Source organism: Mytilus trossulus, chromosome 4 (genome assembly GCF_036588685.1).
Source record: "Mytilus trossulus isolate FHL-02 chromosome 4, PNRI_Mtr1.1.1.hap1, whole genome shotgun sequence".
Classification (NCBI taxonomy): domain Eukaryota; kingdom Metazoa; phylum Mollusca; class Bivalvia; order Mytilida; family Mytilidae; genus Mytilus; species Mytilus trossulus.
In genome coordinates this window covers 85,128,358-85,150,000 of record NC_086376.1, presented here as the reverse complement: position 1 = coordinate 85,150,000, position 21,643 = coordinate 85,128,358, and the positions used below count along the sequence as shown (strand labels likewise).

The following is a 21,643-nucleotide window of genomic DNA, read 5'->3' as shown; positions in this document are numbered from 1 at the left end:
AACTTCTAAATATATTTTGATAGCCTTCACTTTCTATAACTGCGACTGCAAGTAGTGTCAATTTTCTTATATGTTTAAAATATATGTAATATGTTTTGCTTTAATTTAAATTTTTCATATGAATAATTGTTTTGTTTTGAATAATTCTGCATTGTTTTACAGATATTTGGTCACTTAGTATATAGCATACAAGCATTTCATCTACCAGTATTATACTTTTTATGATTTCCTTTTATGTATATATGCTTATAATTTGTATTCAGGTATATAGTTTTAATAATCATTAAAATCTGATGTCGACACTAGTTGTCTTGGTTATCAGCAATATGAACTATGAATATATTTGATTGTTCAAGCCTAAATATTTAAGGGATATAGTATATATGAAAAGACTTGTAAATAAAATTTGACTGACAATCATGTCCTGGACCCCAAAAAAAAACCCAGGTCAAGTTAGATTTTGATTCTTTCACTACTATCATTCAAGAGTTATAACATTTGAAAAATAGTATTTCTTTGATTTATGGATTAAAGATATAGCTCCACTTAACCCAATTCTTTGAAATTGTACATAAATATCATAGATCATTGAAAAACAGTACAAGGTCCATCCTGTTGATTTTGAGATTAATGCCCCTTATAGTTAACTTCAACATTTAACTTTCTTATTTCCAGATGAAAATGAACTACTGTTTGACAAAAGCTTTTTTTATGCCCAAACAAGGACTGGAAAGGAGTATTATGTTTTTCGATCTGCATCTGTTGGTTAGTTCGTTCATCTGTCCGTCCATTTGTTCAGCTTCATGTTAAAGTTTTTGGTCAAAATAGTTTTTGTCAAGCCTGCAATTTTTGTTGCAGAAAGCTCGACATAGGGATAGTGATCCGGCGGCGGCGGCGTTAGCTAACTTCTTAAAAGCTTTATATTTTAGAAGCTGGAAGACCTGGATGCTTCATACTTTGTATATAGATGCCTCATGTTACGAAGTTTCTGTCAGTCACATGTCCAATGTCCTTGACCTCATTTTCATGGTTCAGTGACCACTGGAAAAAAAAGTTCAGATTTTTTGTAATGTTGAATTCTCCCTTATTATTAGTAATAGGATTATTATATTTGGTATGTGCGTACCTTGCAAGGTCCTCATACCCGTCAGACAGTTTTCACTTTACCTCGACCTCATTTCATGGATCAGTGAACAAGGTTAAGTTTTGGTGGTCCATATCTCAGATACTATAAGCAACAGGGCTAGTATATTCGGCGTATGGAAGGACTGTAAGGTGTACATGTTCAACTGGCAGGTGTCATCTGACCTTGAACTCATTTTCATGGTTCAGTGGTTATAGTTAAGATTTTGTTTTTTGGTCTGTTTCTCTTATACTTTATGCAATAGGTCTACTATAATTGTTGAATGGAATGATTGTAAGGTGTACATGTCTAGCGGGCAGATGTCATTTAACCTTGACCTCATTTTCATGGTTCAGTAGTTAGTTAAGTTTTTGTGTTTTGGTCTGTTTTTCTTATACTTTATGCAATAGGTCTACTATATTTGGTGTATGGAAATATTTTATGATCTATATATCAGTCCTGCACATTTTATTTGACCATGACCTTCATTTCAGGGTTCAATGCACAGTGTTAAATTTTTTTTGTTTTGGTCTATTTTTCTTTAACTATAAGTAATAGGTCAACTATATTTAATGTGTGGAAGCATTGTTAACTGTACATGTCTGCCTGGCATGGTTCATCTGACCTTGACCTCATTTTCATAGTTTATTGGTCTTTGTTTATCTATCTTGGTTAATGTTAAGTTTATGTGACAGTTGTAATAAAGCTTTATACTTAGGACTATCAACATAATATCAATGATTAGTAAAGAAGGCGAGACATTTCAGTGTGTGCACTCTTGTTGATGAAGTTTGAGTTCTATCAACTGTACACATGTTTCCGATGATACGATCTTTGATTTTAATGCCAAATTACAGTTTTTACTCGTTTCACAGTCTACCAAACAGAAATTGATAGTGCAAATGGGGCATCCGTTTACTATGGACACTTTCTTGTTGATTTAAACACATAGTCTATGAAACATAAGATGCTGGGTACATTTATTAATATGCCCAACCTAAGTGCATTATGTTTTTTTTATTATGTTTGTTGTGTTCATTTGTATGATTGTAGTTCACAATGATACTATTTGTTTTCACATAATTCATTTTAAACCAGGCCCTATATAAATAGAGAATAATACATGGCAAAATCCGTATCATATGTCGTATCATCCCGAGACATCAATATCAGCCCGAGGGATGATATTGGTCGAGGGTGATACGGCATGTGATACGGATTTTGCCATGTATTATACGCTTTATCATATATTTCAACAGAAGAGTTTTATATTATATGAACTGTTTTCTGATCCATAGCACTGGGTTACCTTCAGTTCTGCTTTTGTCTTGTTTCAAAGCTTTAAAATAACTGCTCAATTATTTATACGAAGCACCTAGGTTACCTTACAATCTGTTTTTTTTAATATATTTTGATTTATTATTGTATAATTTTGAGTGTTTTGTATTTTTTATAGTTGCATTTAGTGTGCCAAAAAATTTGTTGTAAAAACTTGATGTTCGTGACGTCACATACAATATGAAAACTTGATGTTCGTGACGTTACAGACCAAACAATGACGTCATTCAAAAAATTGACCTATTTTTAGAAAAAAAATTCTTAAGCAAAAAAAAACACAAAAAAAACTGACTTTAGTTTAAAAAAAAAAAAAAAAAAAAAGGCATGCGATACGGGTTTTACCATGCGATACGGGGTATGCAATACGGGTTTAGCCATGCGATATGGGGTATGCGATACAGGGTAGGTGATACAGACTGGAAAAAAAGAACCTTTATTAGATATACAAAATAGCTGTATTTTGTTCTAAATATATGATAAAACAACATGTACAACCACAATTCTTTCTTGCAATATTGACAAAAAGATCAACTTCTACAAACTGACATTGCAAATGTCAATCCTGGATTTATCCAAACTTTTGACTAGACTTAGTGACAGGGTCAAGCATAAAAACTGAAAATGGAAGTATACAGAATTCCATGACTTATTATGTTCCTGACAGAATATGTTGAAGGATGTGTTAATTGTAGAGTGTAACACTGTGAAGTCAACACAAGGAATCCAAATAGGAACATGCTTGGATCGTTACCTTTTTTATATTACATGTATAAACAAACTGACAACCAAGATGTAAGGCGAAAAAGACATTTTATTTTAGATTAAAGGTAAAAGGCCAAGGTACAGCAGCAATTAATAAATGATGATTTTTTGTTTCTGTTTACCACTATTCGACATACATGCATAATGTACTAAACACATTGATGATAGATTTGTTCCTTTGCTTCATAGCAATAAATGAATAAAGATCATAACTTAAGCACCTGTGGTGTGCTTCTGAATTTTGTTGATCTATAACTTGTCATTGCAAACTATATAACAAATATCATGTCAATGTATTCAAGCATGATGAAAAAAAGTCATGAAAATTGATTTTTGAAGTGAGTTCTGTAAGTCCAAGGACCATAACTCTGCACAAAACCATAAGAATGGAAAAAACTTTCACCTTGATCTGTAACTTGAGATAATAAAACTATATACCAATTTTCAAACCAATATCTTCAAGCATGACGAAAAACTGATTATTTGAGGTCTAAGTCCCAAGGACCATAAACCTGCACAAAATCATCAGTTTGGAACATAATTTGAGCTTGATCTGTAATTTCCCATGATAAAACAATACACCAAATATCAAATCAATACTTTCAAGAATGACTAAAACTAGATGTGTCCAAGCGACATGAATGACCCCGTCTCAAAAAGTTGAAAATCTGCAATTTCAATAACAAATGTAGACACAAACATGATGGTTGTCTCACATATCAAAAATCAGCTCAAAATCTGGAGACGTATAGAAAAAAAGTATTTAACTATGATTTTCAACAATTTACTACGTTGTACACCCTTAATGTTGGCAAAAATTAGGGAAGCAGAACAAAACTTAAACTTGATCTGTAACTCATCATGGTTAGCTCACATACCAAAAATCAGTCCAATATCTGAAAGCATTTAAATTTTGTTTTTTCGCAAAAATAAAAACATCACAATCTTTTCTGAATTTACAGTATTACAACACGGAAGACTTCTTTAAATAAACACAGAAACATAAACTATAATTGTTCTTTATTGTTCTTGTTGTAACTGTTGAAATGCATAAAAATGTCTGTACAATGCTGGCAAAATACATTCTGTAAGATTTAAATGGAGCCTTTCCTAAAATGTCTACACTATGCTTTATCACTGTTTAAAACTGTTACTTTGCTACATGTGTAATATGGAAACTATAGTACACAGGTAATGAAAATATTATATATTACATGTTTGACTTGGAGGTATTTGCTTTATTTCTTTAAAAAAAAAGCCCAGGTAAGGGGTGAAATTCTCAGGTGTTGCCTGCAGAATACGGGTAAAATGACAGGTATGGGAGTTTCAAATTCAATTTATTTACATATGAAGTTTTTAGTAATAACTTATTAGGAATGTTGTTTTTTAAGTTTTGAATGAAAGACAAAGGAGTAAGTTCGGTAAGGACTATATTTGGCCCCAATTATAAAGTTCATAGTTACAAGACAATACATGTTTTAAGTTGCCTTAAAGACATGTGCGAAAGTAAGACAGAACTGTTTTTGTCAAAGTTTAATTCTAACATGTTGATTTTTACATCCCAAAAAGGTCAAAATATGGGATTTTGGTGAAAATTGACAAAATCAGCAGGATTTCAACCAAATAAAGGACCAGGAAATATAGAGCGCAGGTTTCGACAAGCTTAATATTCAAAAAAGACATACAAACATTATTTTAAAAGATCTTTGTTGTCGACATATGCGCTCTATGTTTCCTGTCCAATAAATCTATGGAAATTTGCCCATTTTCATTGATTTTTTCGTGAAAAATCAATATGAGTACAACTTGTGACGTCATAATGAAACGCAGAAACGTAAAATGATCAACAAAATGGTTTATTTCCTATTTAGTCAATGTATTAGCTATAATTTATCATGATATTGGTTATTAATTCCGAATTTCAAATTTACGCTAAAAAAGGGGGCCATTTTAGGGCCTTATTGAACATACTCCTTTGAGTGCTGTATTATCATATTTGTTTTTTGTCTTATCATTTCTATATCAAGCATGCGCAGTAGGTTATAATATTGACCAAGAATATGACAGTTTTGTTCATTGGACATCATGTCCCTCTTGCACTATCACAACTACATATTCATTGAACCTCACAATATTGGTAAAAACCATAATTTGGCATACTCACAGGGCCCGGGCACCCCCCTTTTTGGGAAAAAAATGGTTGGTTATATAGGGAATCAATGAAGTGTGACTGGAGCAGGCCTCCTCTTAGGTCAGTCGGTGGGCCCCCACTTATGAAAATTTCTAAATCCACCACTAATTTCATCAGTAGTAAACATGAATTTTAAATAAAAGAAGAATGTGTACGGACACAAATGGCCCGCTCAAGCTTTGCAATTTAAAAATTTTAAAAGGGGCATATCTCTAAAAAGGTAAGTTACTCACTGACCAAATTCCAACTCTGATTGCCTGTTGGCAACACTTAATGTCAATTAAATATATTGGTATCTCATAAAACTATCACATTTGCATGTTTTAAAAGCATTCAAGTTACTTAAGTATCACTTGCTGAATGATATTTGTTTTGTGTTATGTCTGCAGATTTCCTAATTATGGATGCATATACCAGTAACATGGCTTATACCATATCAATTAAAACTAAATTGACACAAACAATAAGAAAGGCATATCTGATCCAAATAAGACCCTGAAATTGCCAAATCTCTTTAAAAATAGTACAATTTTGAGCATGACTGTATAAAAAGCCATATAACACATTCATAGGAACTAAAATGCTTTTGGAGGTTAACATAAATATTTGCCCTCTTACAATTTCTGCTACAGTAGAAAGAATAGATATTCCTACACCATTTAGTTATTACCATTCTTTGTTGTGTCTGAACAAGCAATGAATATTTATATGCCAACAACAACCCATAAATTACATTTTGCATGAACAAATGTTAATATTTGTTTCCACGTATATGTAGATTAGGTTGAGAATTATAATTATGTTTTGACGTCCTTGAATAATTATTATCTTTTTCATATGAATGATGATCATGGGGAGGATAACTCCTGCTAGACTTTAACGTCCTATGATATGGCTTTAACTCCTCTCTTCTATTATGATAATGTGAATCATTATGAGATCTTTCTCTGCCATAATTGTTTCTTCTATCATAACTACTCGATCTTTCCCCGCCATAATTTCTCTGTCTGTCATAACCACTTGATCTTTCCCCGCCATAATTATTCTGTCTGTCATAACCGCTTGATCTTTCTCCGCCATAATTATTCGTTCTGTCATAACTATGATATCCCCTTTGATGACTTTCGTTAAATGCATGAGAATTATTCAGTTGCAGAGTCTGAAAATCATTTTGATATTGTTTATCTTCTTCCACTTCCACAGTGCTTGACGGAGCCTTGTCATGTTTTTTGTGTCTCAGCCAGGGTTTATATCGGTCACTGTTGTCTTTTTTACTTTTGTTCGCATTCTCTGCTTTAAGGACTGGAGGATGATCACCTATCACATAATCAGGGTTACTACAAAAAAAATATCAAGTTATTTAGCTTTCCAGAAATTGACAATAAAAATATGTGACTTCAAATCAAGGTTGGGCGGTAAATACCACCCCCGGTATTTACCAGTGGTATTTACCGGTATTTACCGCCCCGGACAATACTCCCCAAGTGGCCAATACTGGCAAATACTGGTCAATTGAAATTTTTATGGTTGTTTCTACTATTAATTTGAGTAAAATCTTGATAAAAAGTCAAATATAATGTGTCAGCATATAAAACTAATGAATTTGATACGTTTTATTCATTTATAACACTTAGTCTTACTGATTTAAAATTTAGTTTTTATGAATAATGATATTGCATACTTCAGATATATATAAATTTATATTTTATTTCAACATGTTTAAATCAATATATTTTTATTCAAAATGTATGATTTTACAGGTATTATAATAAAAATTAAAGTTAAATAAAACTACAGGTAAATGAAGTTACATTGGTCTTTTTACCTATGACCTGGCATTGCTAGGTGTGAAAATTTAATTACTAAAACAACAGCCTCCAATAAAAGTTGACAGTACATGGGTTGGAAGTAATAAAATTGATATACTAAAGACTCCCTTAAACAATAAATCATTTCCTGTCTTTAGCTATTTAACTGTGAGATAAAAACCTTCAAAATTTCTGGAAATGGAAATTTGAAGCAGGGACAAAAAGTTTTTATCTTTTACTATAATATAATATTATGTACACATTTATCAATGTAGATCCCTGTTTGAATTTACAATAGAATTAGAAATGAAAGCATTAAAAATGATTTGAACTTTCTATATAGGTTATGTAAACTTTGTAATAAAATTGATGATGAATACCATTTTTTACTATACTGCAAACTAAACTCAACTTTAAGAGATTGCTTATTTTTAAAGATTTATAATTTAAATCCTGATTTTACAAATTATCAACCACTTTTAAAGCTAAAATAACTTTTAAATCCTAAATCTGAGCTTTTGACAGAAATTGGTTACTTTATAAAGCAATCATTAGAATTGCGAAAATGAGGTCCATGTCCATCAAAGGCTACATTAATTACCATTTATAACTATGTTTTTTATGTTTATATTTGAAATTCTTCACTGTCTGTATTAAATGTTGTATTTGTGTTTGCTTGACCCATATGGGTGTATTTTTGCAAATAAAATTATTATATAAATTAATTATTAATTGTAATTATAATTAACCAAGTAAATAGTGGTTTTAATAGAAATGACCACTCAAAATTTCAATCGACCAGTATTTGCCGGTATTTCCCAGTATTTCCCGGTAATTACCGGTATTTACCACTGGCATGGTCAATACTAGTATTGACCGCTTTTTTGCCAACCTTGCTTCAAATCTGTAACATGTTTATAAATGATATTCCAAAAAGAGACCAAGTTCACTTTAAGACCTTTTTTGACTAATAGAAAATTATTGTGTAGGTTTCTGTCAAATTTGGTTTCATTTTGTGCATTGATGATTTGGATATTTTGACATAAATATTATTCATCAACTAAAGTTAGCTGGACATGCACAGCAACATTACAAAAAGGGTTAAACACAGACCTAGATTTTAGTTTCCAAGCAGATGTGTTTCATTAAAATCATAAATTCTATATGTTACTTTGAGACCTTTTTAACACTAATGGATACATTGATGTGCATAGTTTTTTGGAAGTTTTGCTCGTTTTTTGGTTCATTATGGTTTCAGTTGTGGTACATTAAAAACAGGATATACAAATAATATCTTTACTAAACCTGGAAGTTAGTGTACATGCACAAGATACTTTTGATAATAAAAAGACAATCTGTTTTTTGGTTAAAAATAATAAAAAGTAATTCTTTCTGAATACAAATTATGACAGTAAATATGGTAACAACAAATATAACATAGCATACTACTGTTTCAAAATGGTTTGGGCTATACTATTTATGACAGTCTTTTCAAAAGTATCAATAGACTTTTTCATGGTATATATAAATATATATATGATAGCTGTTTTATGAGTTTTAAAAATTCTAAAGTTAAAAGGTTGAACCACTGTATAACAATGGTATAGTTTCAAAGGTACCAGGATTATAATTTAATACGCCAGACGCGCATTTCGTCTACATTAGACTCATTAGTGACACTCAGATCAGAATAGTTATAAAGCCAAACAGGAACAAAGTTGAAGAGCATTGAGGACCCAAAATTATATAATCAATTCATAGAGAATTTGCTGATAAAATATTCTTTTAAAAATTTTACCATAAGTATTGGAGTATATTACATAAAGTGTAGTTTTTTTTATTACTTACTGTTTCCGTGTGAGTAAATCATCAATATAGTTTTGCCTTTCAATTGGATGACCTCTGGCTTGTTTAAAAGCTGCAAGAAGAAATAAATGAAGGTGCATTTCTATTCACTACACATGCAAACCCTGTCTAGCAAGTCAATCAATGTACTTGTTAAAACTTGGGATGATTTAATGTGAGCCATCAGAATAAACACCAGTCTATCTAAGACGACCATTAGTTGCCCTTTGCATGTCTTTTGTTGCTTTATTGTTTTAGGACTGTTGCAATACTGTTGAACTTTATGGTTTTATTGTTTTTTGACTGTTTGCCTGAAGTTATGGTTTTATTTATTTTAATGTTGTTATCTTTTACAATTTTATTGTTGTCTTTAACAGTTTTATTGTTGTCTTTTGCATTTATATTGTTTTAGATTTGATGTATCAGTGCAGTATAATCCAAGTTTCAATTGTACTTCATCAATGTGAATTATGCATGTTTTAGATCTGGCTATTTTTTCTTGATCAACTGTTTCAATTAACTAGAGGCTCTAAAGAGCCTGTGTCGCTCACCTTGGTCTATGTGAATAAACAATAAAAACAGCAAATTTCCTTAAAATTTCCAATTAAGGTGCAGCAACCCAACAACAGGTTGTCCAATTCATCTGAAGAGGGCAGATAGATCTTGACCTGATGAACAATTTAACCCCATGTCAGATTTGCTCTAACTGCTTTGAATTTTGAGTTATAAGCCAAAAACTGCATTTTACCCCTAGTATGGTATATTTTTAGCCGTGGCTGCCATCTTGGGTGGTTGACCCGGTCACCGGACACATTTTTTAAACAAAATAACCAAATGATGATTGTGGCAAAGTTTGGATTAATTTGGCCCAGTGGTTTCTGAGGAGAAGATTTTTGTTAAAGATTACTAAGATTTACGAAAAATGGTTAAATTTGACTAAAAAGGCCAATAACTCCTAAAAGGGTCAACTGAGCATTTCAGTCATGATGACTTTTTGTTAATCTTACTTTGCTGAACATTATTGCTGTTCACAGTTTATCTTTATCTATAATAATATTCAAGATAAAAACAAAAAACAGTAAAATTTCCTTAAAATTACCAATTCAGAGGAGAAGATTTTTGTAAAAGATAACTAAGATTTACCAAAAATTGACTATAAAGGCCAATAACACCTTAGGGGGCCAACTGACCATTTCAGTCATGTTGACTTATTTGTAAATCTTACTTTGCTGAACATTTGATGATTATTGTTGTTTACAGTTTATATCTATCTATAATAGTATTCAAGATTATAACCAAAAACAGTAAAATTTCCATAAAATTACCAATTCAGGGGCAGCAACCCAACAACAGGTTGTCCGATTCATCTGAAAATTTCAGGGCAGATAGATCTAAACCTGATCAACAATTTTACCCGTGTCAGATTAGCTCTAAATGCTTTGGTTTTTGAGTTATAAGCCAAAAACTGCATTTTACCCCTATGTTCTATTTTTAGCTGTGGTGGCCATCTTGGTTGGTTGACCGGGTCACCGGACACATTTTTTAAACTAGATACCCTAATGATGATTGTGGCCAAGTTGGGTATAATTTAGCCCAGTAGTTTCAGAGGAAAAGATTTTTGTAAAAGTTAACAACGACGGATGCAAAGTGATGGGAAAAGCTCACTTGGGCCTTCGGGCCAGGTGAGCTAAAAAAACAAGAGGATCTCAAGAGCCTGAATCGCTAACTTCTTGTCTTATTTGCTCTAAATGCTGGAGTTTTTTTTAGATATAAGCCAAAAACTGCATTTTAACCTGTGTTCTATTTTTAGCCATGACGGCCATGTTTTTTGACGAAATAGAAAATAAAACACAAACTTTATTTTATACACCCTACTGATCATTCAGTTGAAGTTTGGTTGAATTTGGTTGAGTAGTTTTAGAGAAGAAGATTATTTAAAGTTAGCTAATATGATGAACAAATTGTGAAAAAAGTCTTTAAAGGGCAATAATTCCTTAAGGGGTCAATTGACAATTTTGGTCAAATTGACTTATTTGTAGATCTTACTTTGGCTTTGCTTAACATTTTTGCTATTAACAGTTTATCTGTATCTATAATAATATTCAAGATAATAACCAACCAGATGCTCCGCAGGGCGTAGCTTTATACGACCGCAGAGGTTGAACCCTGAACGGTTGGGGCAAGTATGGACACAACATTCAAGCTGGATTCAGCTCTAAATTTGGATTGTGATTAAAAAGTTGTCACAGCATAGGTTTCTGACACAGAATGAATGTGTTCTAATGAACTTAAAATTTTTGTTTTCTCTTAGAGCAATTCACTATGCTGTTGAATATTAATCCTCTCAAAAAAATGTTTGAAGAAATTTTCTTTTTATTTATGAAATTTCAAATGAGAAAAATTGAACCCAATTTTTTAATCACATCCCCCTTTCCCTTATTCCAAAACTAATCTCAATAAAAATATTCTAATGGAGTTTGCAACAATAACTACTCATTTAAATACATCATAAAATATTAAGATGTAAAAAAACTGCTTGTTATCACTGAATGGTAAAGATTATTTAAATTTATCAGTTGGTAGTAAAAAGTGAATATACATTAAAAAGTGAATATACATTGTATATTGTATATAACAAAGATTTAAGTTGATTCTGGACAAAGAAAGATAACTCCAATTAATTAAAAATCTTGCAATAAGATATTTCTTGCTTACTATTCTGGACAAAGAAAGATAACTCTAATTAAAAAAAAAATAATTGCTATTTCACAATATTGTGAAATTAGATATTTCTTGCCATTGCACAATACTGTGCAATTGAAAAGACTTGCTATTGCACAATACTTATATAATAATTTTAGATTCTGATTTGGACCAACTTGAAAACTGGGCCCATAATCAAAAATCTAAGTACATGTTTAGATTCAGCATATCAAAGAGGCCCAAGAATTTAATTTTTGTTAAAATCAAACTTAGTTTCATTTTGGACCCTTTGGACCTTCAAGTAGGCCAATTTGAAAACGGGACCAAAAATGAAGAATCTACATACACAGTTAGATTTGGCATATCAAAGAACCCCATTTATTCAATTTTTGATGATATCAAATAAAGTTTAATTTTGGATCCAGATTTGGACCAACTTGAAAACTGGGCCAATAATCAAGAATCTAAGTACATTTTTAGATTCAACATATCAAAGAACCCAACCGATTCATTTTTTGTCAAAATCAAACTAAGTTTAATTTTGGACCCTTTGGACCTTAATGTAGACCAATTAGAAAACATGACCAAAAGTTAAGAATCTACATACACAGTTAGATTCGGCATATTAAAGAACCCCAATTATTCAATTTTGATGAAATCAAACAAAGTTTAATTTTGGACCCTTTGGGCCCCTTATTCCTAAACTGTTGGGACCAAAACTCCCAAAATCAATACCAACCTTCCTTTTATGGTCATAAACCTTGTGTTTAAATTTCATAGATTTCTATTTACTTTTACTAACGTTATGGTGCGAAAACCAAGAAAAATGCTTATTTGGGTCCCTTTTTGGCCCCTAATTCCTAAACTGTTGGAACCTAAACTCCCAAAATCAATACCAATCTTCCTTTTGTGGTCATAAACATTGTGTTTAAATTTCATTGATTTTTATTTACTTAAACTAAAGTTATTGTGCGAAAACCAAGAATAATGCTTATTTGGGCCCTTTTTTGGCCCCTTATTCCCAAACTGTTGAAACCAAAACTCCCAAAATCAATCCCAACCTTTCTTTTGTGGTCATAAACCTTGTGTCAAAATTTCATAGATTTCTATTAACTTAAACTAAAGTTATAGTGCGAAAACCAAGATAATGCTTATTTGGGCCCTTTTTGGCCCCTAATTCCTAAAATGTTGGGACCAAAACTCCCAAAATCAATACCAACCTTCCTTTTATGGTCATAAACCTTGTGTTAAAATTTCATAGATTTCTATTCACTTTTACTAAAGTTAGAGTGCGAAAACTAAAAGTATTCGGACGACGACGACGACGACGACGACGCCAACGTGATAGCAATATACGACGAAAATTTTTTCAAAATTTGCAGTCGTATAAAAACTGCAAAATTTCTTTAAAATCATCAATTCAGGGGCATTATACCTGCAAATCCAGTTACCCTATTCGGCTGAAAATTTCAGGATAGGTAGACCTTGACCTTATAAATACTTTAACTTCTTGTCTTATTTGCTCTAAATGCTGGAGTTTTTTTTAGATATAAGCCAAACACTGCATTTTAACCTGTGTTCTATTTTTAGCCATGACGGCCATGTTTTTTGACGAAATAGAAAATAAAACACAAACTTTATTTTATACACCCTACTGATTATTCAGTTGAAGTTTGGTTGCGTAGTTTTAGAGAAGAAGATTATTTAAAGTTAACAAATATGATGAACAAATTGTGAAAAATTGTCATTAAAGGACAATAACCCCTTAAGGGGTCAATTGACAATTTTGGTAATATTAACTTTTTTGTAGATCTTACTTTGCTGATCATTTTTGCTGTTTACAGTTTATCTTTATCTATAATAATATTCAAGATAATGACCAAAAACTGCAAAATTTCCTTAAAATTACCAATTAAGTAGCAGCAACCCAACAATGGGTTGTTTGATTCATCTGAAAATTACAGGGCTGATAGATCTTGACCTAATGAACATTATAACCCCATGTCAGATTTGCTCTAAATGCTTTGGTTTTTGAGATATAAGCCAAAAACTGCATTTGACCCCTATGTTCTATTTTTAGCAATGGCGACCATGTTTGTTGATAGAACAAAACTTCGGATACAATTTATAAACTAGATACCCTAAGGAACATTCAGTTAAAGTTTGGAAGTATTTGGCCTAGTAGTTTCAGAGGAGAAGATTCTTGAAATAGTTTACGACGACAGCAGACGACGACGGACGCCAAGTGATGGCATAAGCTCACATGGCTATGCCAGGTGAGCTAAAAATGAATTAACTTCAAAAAAAATATATACATGTAATGATTAATCTGTCTTTATTTTAATTTTTCACTCAACCAGTTGAAATCATATTTTTATACAAGTATGATATCAAATAAAATTGAGAAATGAAATGGGGAATGTGTCAAAGAGACAACAATTCGACCATAGAGCAGACAACAAAGACTGCTTATTCTATGTGTTGCTATAAATATGTTTAAGGATACATAATCTAAAAATGTTTTAATAATTGATCTTTTGAGTGTTTAATGTCTTAAATCATTTACCCTCCATAGCCTCAGTAGGATCAATGCCTAATCTCTCAACCATGTACCTAAATAAAAATAAAATCTATAGCAGACAGAAAAGGATATATATATAAGTTGTGCTAAGGTATCATATGCCACATCAATAACAATGAAGTTAAATGACTGTTTACTTCACCTTCTCAGGAAACTTCTTAGAAATAGTTACATAAAGATAACTAGATTTACTAAATTCTAAAGAATATATAACATAAAGATAACTAGATTTACTAAATTCTAAAGAATAAGTATTCAAACCTCAGTCCTGTATCTTCTGGAAATTCAGAAATTATTGCAGGAATTTTAAAAAAAAAAGCACCATGCAGATCTATGTTCCAGATATCAGAATGCAAATTCTTATTTTTAATAGAACTCAACCAGTCGCATTATTCACGTTAAAAACCTCCAAAAACCTTCTGAATTTACAGAAGTTTTATATCTTATTTAGAAGCATCTTGTCAACCAAAAAGAAACTTGTACTGATGGTGTTATGTTAAACTGGATTATTTTTATTAATTGTATACTATTCTTACCTACAAACTATGTAACCAGTCCTGTTTACTCCATGTGTACAATGCACACCTATCACCATTTCTACAATAATTTAAATAGCATTAAATATTTCCAAGGCATGGATACTTAGCTCTAAAAATAATGTACTACATGTACTTAATATAATATATAATAAAATATAAAGAAATATAATTATTCTTTTTATCTATGATATGTAAGCAAATAGTCCTATGAAAATAATCAGTATAAGATTACACATGCAGTTTGTATCTTACAATTTCAATTTGTGTTTATACCTATATTGGGGTAGCATGTCCATCTTCAAAATTTGAAGGTCACTTATGTGATGAAGTCGAGTCCTAAAATATGCATGAAATTGTGACTCTTTTCAGGATTAAATGCAGTTTATCTTTTTTCTTTTAAGAACTTTTCTAATTCTGATTTCAATATGTTATACCAGTAAACAAATTTGACAGTCCAAGTCAATTCTGTAGACATGAATCTTCAATGAGGTGTGTTCAGTGTTGTAATAAGCAAATCATGAGTACCAAGAATTTCATCCTGTGATTTAAGCAACAAAAAACAACATAAATGTAAAAGTGTTGTTATCCTATGTTACATAATTCTATAGATATAGGAAGATGTGGTATGAGTGCTAATGTGACAACTCTCTATCCAAGTCAAAATTTATAAAAGTAAACCAATATAGGTCAAGATATTGTCTTCAGCATGGAGCCTAGACTTACACTGTTTTTTATAATACATTTTTGTGTTAGATTGTAGTATAATGTATTGTAGCCATGATTTTCTATGGTATGCTCTATACTGGTATATTAATTAATAATTTTTTCCATGCCTTCAATGCTAGATATTTAATAACCACAGGCTACCTTTACCCATTTCTTATCTTACATTATTTTAATCCAGCGGCCACTTTTTATATTTATTTGTACTGCTTCTTCTCTACTTTAATTGACTATAAACATTTTCAACAAATACATGAACTATTAATTACCTTCCTTTTGATTCCTCTTGATGAATTTCTCTACAACATCGAAAAATCTAAAATGAAAAACCATGTTAGAGAAATTAATCAAAAATCTGGTCATTTTAAGATGCTGTAAAATTTCAAATCTAAAAAGCCAACATGTCTGATTCAAAACAAAAAATAACCAACAAAACTGTCCACAAAATTGGGCTTATTTCAAGTTGTCCTAGAGTTAACTTTTCATCTTATGACTATTTAATACTCAACACAACTCTGGAAATTTTTAAACCACTTTCAAGTATTATTAATATGGTATGCATATCCTTATGACAACAGACATACATCTAAATTTACCTGTAAACAACAGCATCTGTTGGTACAACATGACCATAGGTATAAATCTTTTCATGTTCAACATTTTTTCTACAAAATTCCTGCAAAATTTTGAAATTCAAAAATCAGAGTTTATGATAAATTTTGCATACCACTTTGGCTTGTTTTAACACTGAAAAACACTTTAATTTGTTAGATCTTCAATTACAAGTCAATTTCTCATATCTTCAATTAAAAGTGAAATACAAAGGTTTTTCTTAAAATTTGATATCAGGTTCACACATTAATTGATTGATATAAAAAATTAAATTTTGTGCTATTGTTTCAGTTAGAGTAATTTGAAATTTTAAAACAAATTTCATTCACTTTTTTCTCCAATTATTTGTTTTTTCTGTATGTATTTTCAAAATAGTAATTCTGTAATGTTTCAGAAATGAAATAAATATTTTTTTCAATTTTTAGTTAGGGAAATTGAGAGCTTGATCCTTTGATTGGACAAAATTCTATCTGACACTGAAGACTATATATTGACATCTTGAATACTTTAAAAGTGAATGCTGTTATGTGCTGTCTCTTTAAAGTTTATATCTCCTTTTAATGATTATATATCTAATTAATATTAAATTACTTACTCCTTTGTGATAGTATTTATCAGTATAAGTTATATCTATAACTAGTCCCAATTCTTTTCCTTTGTCTTTTAATTTCTCTATCACATCCTCAGGACCAAACCTAAAATATATACAGATATTAAAATTAAAATATATGAAACAATTGATAATCAATTCATTATAAGTACTAAGTAAGATATCACTGATAACTGGAAACTGTGAAAGTATAGGATTTCAATATATCTTTTTCCATTTATGTGATTAAATATTGTAGATGTGTGTTTGCTCAAACAACTATTGATTTGTGTATACTGTAATGATTAAAAGCTTTTCAATCAATTCTATATTAAAAAATAAATAGTTTAAGAAAGATAGAAATGCTTTATAAGTATACAGTTTCAATGTTAACTTAAATGGTTATTATATTTGACCTTTATGTATGTAATGTTACAGCATTGACCTGACTGACTTAAATTTTAATTTTATAAAAAATCTTTTAAAATTTGTTTAGGTGAACGGGGGGTGGGGGGTGGGGTCCACACTTCCCTCTTCCTTCTTCTACACCCAATTTCCACCAACTGACTCCAAGGATCAAAGAAAATTTACTAGCATTTCCCTTATTTTTACTTCACTTGTACACCGTTAACAGTTCCTGCTCCTCAACTCCCAGCCCCGCTTTCTTCCCCTTAATCCCCATTCCCTTATTCCATTACAATTATCTTTCTGTATGGACTTACCTTTCCTTCTCATGAACAGTTGAAAGTAATTCCTGAAATGAGTTTGTGAGAGTAATTATAGTTTACAATTGGTTACAGCTGTTTATAGATGATTTTCATGGCTAGTTGCAATTGTATTTTGTGTAGTGTAGTTGATGTCTTATTTGCATTTCTCATAATCTCATTATTAGTACACCAAAATAGAACTAACATTATGTCATTGATTGAATTTGTATTGTTATGAATGTTTTAAACCAAACATTATGTTTTGGTATACGCTTTTGAAAATATTACCCAGAATGCATTAAATTCCGAAACAGTAAGTAGATTTTTGTTTTATCAGAAAAACACACATAATTAGTTTGTCATTTTTGCATAAATTGAAATAGTCTGCTTCTAGAAGGTCACTCCACGTTTAAAGCTTGTCAAACTTATGTACAAGAGATTGTTGCAAAACATTACACAAACAGTTCAACATTTAACAAGAACAAATGAAACAAACAGCAAATTTTTAAACTCTTAGCTGTCTTCTTTTACTAGTCATGCTAGTATTCTCATTTAAACTGAAATCATAATCTTTCTAGGGCTCCTAATACTTAAACATAATAGTCAGAATGACTTAGCTTTTCTGGTTGAAACTATCTAGACTTATTAAAAGACTAAAATGCATTACAACTTCATTATTTTGCCATTTTCTGTATCTTTTTTAAATCAATAACTATCATGTCTATATAAATCTGTTGCTAAAGGATTGTCATAAAACATCTGTGTTTGATTGTTGGATGTATACTTTTCATTTATAGACTTTTAGTTCTTTGTCAAATTAGTCTTGTATACTCTGTAATTAACATAGTACAAAAATATAAGTACTAATGCAGATATCCTTCATCCTCTGTCTGCAATTGATTCCTCCCTAGTATTATGAATATAGTAACAAAATATTCAACCAGGTTTCAAGTTAAGTCCATTTGTCACAGACTCACTTGTCTCATGATTTGATTGGCTAGCAATTTTCAATACGCAGTAAAGAAAGCAAATGATTGATTTCATGGTTTACATAGCAAACAAGCAAATTAATCTTATAGTTGTTTGTGTAGAGTTTGGTATAGATTCTGTAAATATTGAGAAATCTTTGCTGACAAACAAATCAAATGTTATGGAAAACTGTAGTAACAGCTGGTAGTCCTTTAACTAATCACATCAATTGATCATATGCTAAATTTTGTTTTCCTTCAATGAATCTTCAATATTAAATAAACAGACAATAATACTGCTTTTAATATAATAAATACCTTAATAATTTTTGCTCATGCATAACTTACAGTGATTACATTGTTAATGATGGGCAACATTAAGTTTTTTAAAAATATCAGTATTCACATCCAGTCACATATATATCAAGGACTTACCTTCTTTAATGGAACTTTGAATGCCACAAACTTGGTACCATTTATCACTTCACCAATGGAACCATACTGGTCCCACCTAAAACATAAAATATACAGATGTGGTATGATTGACAATAAGACAACTATCCACAATGATTTAAAACATGACCATGATGATTGATAAAGACAAAAAGGTCAAAGATGTAAACAATAGCAGGTCAGCATACAGCCTTTAACAATGAGCAGTTATCTTTGTTAAGGGTGTCAATCAGAGCGATTTTGACATTTTTCCTCTTTATGCAAAATACTTTATGGTTTCAATAAACTTTTTTACTCAATATCAACCAATTTATTTGATATTAGAAAGCATCAAAACTCCCTTTAACAGACAAGGATCTACGTCACAATGTGTAAAAAAACACTTTTTAGATAATCCAGTTAATGCTGCAAGTAGCTATAGCTTTTGAGTCTGGTGAAAATTAATTATGTATAAGTCTTAAAGACCTTAATAACATTTGAATTATTGACATCTGAAAATATCTCATAAGGTTTAACAGTTCTGATTTTATTTAATTTAATTTAAACTTCAATTTGGACTTCCAGTTGACATTATGGCTATTTCTGGGAATCATTAAATACCATTTCAAATCCAAGCCATTCTCTATCATGTTTATTAGTGTTGATCAAAATATAATTCAAAAGACCTCATGGGAGTAATTCAACTTTATTTATATATAAAGTATGTAGGGCAAACAGACTCTAAAGGTGGAGAACCTGGGGTGAACATGCATTTTATCAAGGCAAATGGACTTGATAAAACTAAAAAAAATATTTGAATCTCTAGGTTTAGGAATCATTATTTTTAGGAACCATTGATTTAAAGTATGTGCTGGCAATACACCTTATTGACCTTATAGTTATTCAGGAATCTGAGCTGGTGACCCAAGAATCTTGAACACTTGAACTGTTGACCTGTTGAGCTCATTGGACATTGATGACTATGAGGCATTCAAGACCAACCTCATAGCACACAGATATCTGTAAATCAGCACACACATGGTTTTTTTATCTGGACTGGCACCTGTACATATGATTTTGAAAGAGCACATTTTAGATAACACTTAACAACTTTAATTTCAATACATTCATGTGATGAGTCAACCGACTCTTTACGGATTACCCATGTAGATGTAGATGTAGACTTCATACAGTAATCAATTTTTTATTGTGGCCTCAGATATTTTATACAGACAGTACAGGACCTTTGTCATGTTTGAGATGTCCAGTAATGATGAAAAAATCGCAATAAGATGTTTAAAACCATAGACCAAGGTGGTAAATATATGTACTTTGGTTATACATGATTGCCAGATAAGTATTTACATGTATAACCAAACATTAAGATGTCAGTCTCATATTCTAGGATTCATGAAAAAAATCGCTTAGAACGAATTGCACAAATCTGGAACGAACTGTAAAACATGACAAGTTCATTTCAGGCCGAATTATCTGTCATTCAAAAGCTTTTATTGTTGGTGCTTATGTGAACGACAGATAATTCGATCTAATGATCAGATAATATTTTCATTTTTCATTTTTTTTAATGGCATATTGATAAGTAAAAAAAATTAGAAATAGTATGGCATGGATTCATAAGTTCATTTCAGGCTGAATTATCTGTAATTCAAAAGCTTTTTTTTGTTGGTGCTTATGTGAACGACAGATAAATTATTCGATCTAATGACTTTTCATTCTTCATTCTTCATCATTTGATCAAATATTTTCATTCTTCATTTTTTTGAATGGCATGTTGATAGGTAAAAAAAATAGAAATAGTATTAGTACATAAATTATGGCCCCGAGGTCATAATAACTTATAATACTATACAGGCGCTGATCCAGGGTGTCCGGGGGTTGGAACCCCCCCTTTTTTTTAACAATCTATGCATTTGAATGGAATCATGTAGTTGGAACTCCCCTTTGTCCTGGGTTAGGAACCCCCCTTTTCAAAATGGCTGGATCCGCCCCTGTAATAGGACTAGAGTCTGTTTAACTTTATACTTTTAATAGCATGTACTGTAAATTATTTAGTAAATAATTATTAAACTGCCAATATTGGGCATTAATGGCAAGCAGCAGCGCGATCAGATGTCAAAATGAAATTACCTGTCTGGTGGTGGCATAATCTGTGCAAAATGTTTGTTTTCTGTTTTGTAAAAAAGTCGTTATGGTCTACAGAAGTTGAGAATTACGTTCTACTATTTTTACTTGCACTTTCGAAACAACCGGAAGTGCAAATTGAAAATTCCCGGACAGCTTTCTAAAATTAGAATAATCCCTAAAATTCTTATTCAACCAAGTGTTTAGTACAGTACAACTTTTATCAATCCTTTCAAGCACTCTTCGAAAAATAACTTGTCTAGGCGGGAAATTTGAAACTTTTGCTATTTGAAAGAGGTGTGCAAGTTGTCCACAATTATAAGCTTATATTCATCATATTTAGTGCTAGTGTAAGGTTGAATTTTGCTGGTTGTTGTAATGTAATAGCATGCAAATTTAGGGTATATCTAGTCCAAATAATTATGACGCCTTGGAAGGCTATTTTAAATCTTTGCTACACCTTCCTGGATCCAAGGATTTGTATAGTTAGTCTAACTATACAAATCCTTGCTGGAACGTCAAGCTTCAGAGAAAGAAAAAAGATAAAAATTGGTTGCTTATATAGGGACTCACTGAAGCG

The 21,643-nt window shown here is 31.1% G+C and overlaps 1 protein-coding gene across 1 annotated transcript; it reads right to left on the bottom strand.

The window, feature by feature from the left end:
* Nucleotides 1–4,226: 4,226 nt before the first annotated feature.
* On the bottom strand, nucleotides 4,227–21,207 carry LOC134716191 (probable tyrosine-protein phosphatase F54C8.4). Its single transcript, XM_063579025.1, has 10 exons — nucleotides 21,070–21,207; nucleotides 18,925–19,000; nucleotides 17,537–17,568; nucleotides 16,821–16,920; nucleotides 16,210–16,289; nucleotides 15,883–15,929; nucleotides 14,888–14,948; nucleotides 14,337–14,383; nucleotides 9,071–9,140; nucleotides 4,227–6,751 (listed from the first exon to the last, which is right to left on the bottom strand). The coding sequence occupies exons 1-10, from the start codon at nucleotides 21,084–21,086 to the stop codon at nucleotides 6,166–6,168; spliced, it is 1,116 nt and encodes a 371-aa protein (XP_063435095.1). The 5' UTR covers nucleotides 21,087–21,207; the 3' UTR covers nucleotides 4,227–6,165.
* Nucleotides 21,208–21,643: the final 436 nt, after the last annotated feature.

What these genes read in the sequence shown, in the direction of transcription:
- LOC134716191 (XM_063579025.1), bottom strand. An exon ending in ACTGTTCATGAGAAGGAAAG is followed by an intron (nt 16,921 to 17,536) that starts GTAAGTCCATAC and finishes TATATATTTTAG; the next exon opens with GTTTGGTCCTGAGGATGTGA. An exon ending in ACTGGTTACATAGTTTGTAG is followed by an intron (nt 14,384 to 14,887) that starts GTAAGAATAGTA and finishes ATTTTTATTTAG; the next exon opens with GTACATGGTTGAGAGATTAG.